The sequence below is a fragment of the Phragmites australis genome, chromosome 15, assembly GCF_958298935.1.
Source record: "Phragmites australis chromosome 15, lpPhrAust1.1, whole genome shotgun sequence".
In the NCBI taxonomy this organism is placed as follows: domain Eukaryota; kingdom Viridiplantae; phylum Streptophyta; class Magnoliopsida; order Poales; family Poaceae; genus Phragmites; species Phragmites australis.
Window position 1 is genome coordinate 15991954 of NC_084935.1, and position 3120 is coordinate 15995073.

Sequence of the window (3120 nt, forward strand, 5' to 3'; positions counted from 1 at the left end):
ACACGTTCTCGTTCAACGCATGGCCTGCTTGCTATTCGTGTCATCGGTAGTGGCGAGTTCGCCGGCCATTGTTTCTGTTTGCCCTTGCGTCTTCCTCCGGTGCAGATGTGCTAACCTGCGGCATGTGTGTTGGGATTCAAGCTGTACGAAGCCAAAATCGAGCAAGCTAACCTTCGACTTGTCTTTCAACTGAACTGGATCATATAGGAGCTTAAACTAATTTACTCATTTATTTTCGAGTAGAGCTGGAAAACAAGTTGCTCCCGAGTCGCTCGTGAGAGCCTCGGATTTCTTGCCGCCCTAGCTCGTCACGGGCATTCGTCATATTGAGAAAACGCAACCTCCCTCCATTGTAGGTGCAATGTCTCATACCAGCTCAACAACACTTGACTAAAGAAAAGCTGTTGCACAAACAACAAATGAACCAGGTTAATACATGCACACAAGGCAATAATAAGAGGACTTTTACAGTACACCTAAATGAGTGCATGCTGTCTATTTTCTTCATCCGGTGGTTTAAATTAGCCCAATAATACTCTATCGTCCATCAATATCATACGTATCATTAAAGGGTATCATGAGTATCATAAGGATAGGATTAGAAAAAAAACAATGATAAACTTGTAAATTATATGTTTAATTAGGAAAGATCAAAATGTTAGTTTATTCTTCGGATAAGCTTTCATTTATTCTGTTCATTTCATTTATTAGGGTTTCCACCCTCCGTCGGTCGGTCGATGATGGATGACGAAGGTCTGAAGTCCGTTCAGTCAATGACGTAATTACCCCTAAGGGTATCAAGATAATTACAATAATACCTATTAAAATGGACGGTTGGATCACAACAATGATACTCTCCATCATCTAGTATCATGGTGTACTGTAAAGGTTCTCAATAATAATAGCTACAGCCGGCGAAACACCAAGACAAACAACATGATCGACGTACGAGATCAGTCTCCCCACACGTTACACGCACTAGATGTCGCTCACATATATGAATGCCAACGGATATACGGAACCATTTCTGAGCAGTCCCCGGCTCGCCACCGTAACCACCTGACCTGATCAGCGACTGCGGCGGTAAAGGGAGTAGGCGTCGAGGACGGCGAGCAGGACGAGGACGATAGAGGCGATTAAGGATAGGAACGTGGAGCTGCCGATGTGGCGACAGAACTTGCCGTAGACGTTGCAGATCTTTATCCACCTGGTGTGCGAGTTGCCATTGAGGCCAATCCACGCCACGCCGCCCGCCGAACCGGTCGCCGAAGCCATGATCGCTGCGTAAAACTGCCATGCAAGAGCAGCAAGACGCATCAAACAGACATTAAATACATTTCGTTCCAGTTGCTCTTGAATAGTAGTTCTCCGACGAGTTTTCAAAGATGGACCAAGTAACGTCGATTTGTTTGAGTAAGTGACCTCAAATATTGGGGACTAATTCCTTCCCCAATAATGAATAAAATTTGAGCTTTTTTTTTTACCATCCTTGGAGAGGTAGTAAGAAGTACCACTGATATATTATAACTTACCTCCGGTACCAAATTTAAGTTATAATTTTGGCACCTCTAGTACCTTTCCAAGGACAATAAATGTTCATCATAAAATTTAGTAAGGTAATACAATCTAGCTATATATAGGTCAGTTACTACCTCTATTTGGATTTCAGTTGGACCTAATATTTCTTAACCAATATTTGGCTACACATGTCACATGAACATTACATTGTTGTTTTTGTCATAGAGAGATAACAGTATTGTAATTTCTCGCAAAAAAATAGTCCGGTAATAATATATTTGTATTTATTTTCAAACAAATTTCTAGAAACCTACTCCCTCCACCAAAACAATGACATTTAAAAAACACTTTGTAAAGCTAATTTAACTATAACTGCTAAAATATAAAAAAAAGTTTATATAGGTTATTTTTTGTGAAAAATAAAAAGTTTATTTGGAAATAATAATATAATTAGTTTTCTTTATTTTTTAAAAATAAATAAATTTATGGGTTTCACTGGTGATGCAAAAGTGTTGCAGATCACAAATTCAATGTTCAATACTACATCAGTGTCTAATGCGTGACACATCTTTTAAAAAAGATAGTACGTTGCCCAAGTTATGTCCTAAATGGCCTAAAAAATCACTTGTGTGAAATATCTTATGAAATAATCAGTCGTCGTGTGAAAAAACTAGAGTATTTTAGAAAGAAGAATAAATATATTGTTATATAAACTTGTCGTAAGGTTCTCACCACATCGAGCAGAAGGACGAGGAAGAGGGTCTTGGCGGTGGAAGCCGAGCCCGAGATGAACCTAAGCGAGCTGACGGCCGTCAGCAAGCTGTAGAAGCACGTCACGCACAGCGCCACAAGCAGATATCTACGAGCAGCATGTAGAGCCAAATCAAACCAATCAAGTCAGAAACACCTAGGAAAAACAACAAAAATGAATACACAAAAAATATCTCGAGGAGCTTGCAGGTTAATTTACTCACATGAGCGCCGGCGAGTCCTTGAACTTGGAGGTGATGGGCATGACGACGAGCCGCGGCGCCAGCGCGACTGGCACGAGCACGGTCTGCTTGGCGGTGACTAGCACGACGAGCGCCGAGAGCGTCGCCGCGAACAGGAACGCCCTCAGGACCAGGTCGGCGCAGGAGAAGTTGGCCGGAGGGGAAGGCGCCCGCGCTGCGGGGTAGCCGCCCGACTCCGGCGCTGCCTTGCCTGACTCCGTCGTGGTGTCCACTGTGGCCATGGCTTCAGGTCGCTCTCGCTCCACGAGCACTAGAATCGTAGTAGCTACAGAAGCTGGGAGTCACGAGGTTGTTTTGCGGCACGGCTGTTCGCTATACATATAGAGCCGCCGGGTGGCACGCTGGCACAAGATGGCACGTGAGAACGAGACGTCAAATTGTCTGATACGGAAGCATATGCAGCAGCTGACAGGTACCGGGAGTCTAGTCTAGGACTATTACTATTTGATCAGAGTAGCTGGGGATTTGACTAGTCTGTGTCTCTGACTAGTGACTCTACGATGAGATGAGTATCAGAAGATCGATCATTCATTCATTCTTGGAAGTATCAGAAGATCGATCATTCATTCATTCTTGGACGCCAAGCAAG

General features: G+C 43.3%; 1 protein-coding gene across 1 annotated transcript; it reads right to left on the minus strand.

Moving 5' to 3' along the window:
* Window positions 1–756: 756 nt before the first annotated feature.
* LOC133893631 (CASP-like protein 1D1) lies at window positions 757–2834 on the minus strand. The gene is made up of 3 exons (XM_062334709.1): window positions 2493–2834; window positions 2251–2377; window positions 757–1290 (listed from the first exon to the last, which is right to left on the minus strand). Exons 1-3 carry the CDS (start codon window positions 2750–2752, stop codon window positions 1069–1071), a joined length of 609 nt encoding a protein of 202 aa, XP_062190693.1. The 5' UTR covers window positions 2753–2834; the 3' UTR covers window positions 757–1068.
* Between the last annotated feature and the right edge of the window lie 286 nt (window positions 2835–3120).

Bases quoted from the DNA above. Each gene is read 5' to 3' on its own strand.
- LOC133893631 (XM_062334709.1), bottom strand. From the start codon at position 2,752: ATGGCCACAGTGGACACCACGACGGAGTCAGGCAAGGCAGCGCCGGAG. The intron at 2,378-2,492 runs GTGAGTAAATTA...TGCTGCTCGTAG, and splicing joins AAGGACTCGCCGGCGCTCAT to ATATCTGCTTGTGGCGCTGT. The intron at 1,291-2,250 runs GTGAGAACCTTA...CTTGCATGGCAG, and splicing joins TCGTCCTTCTGCTCGATGTG to TTTTACGCAGCGATCATGGC.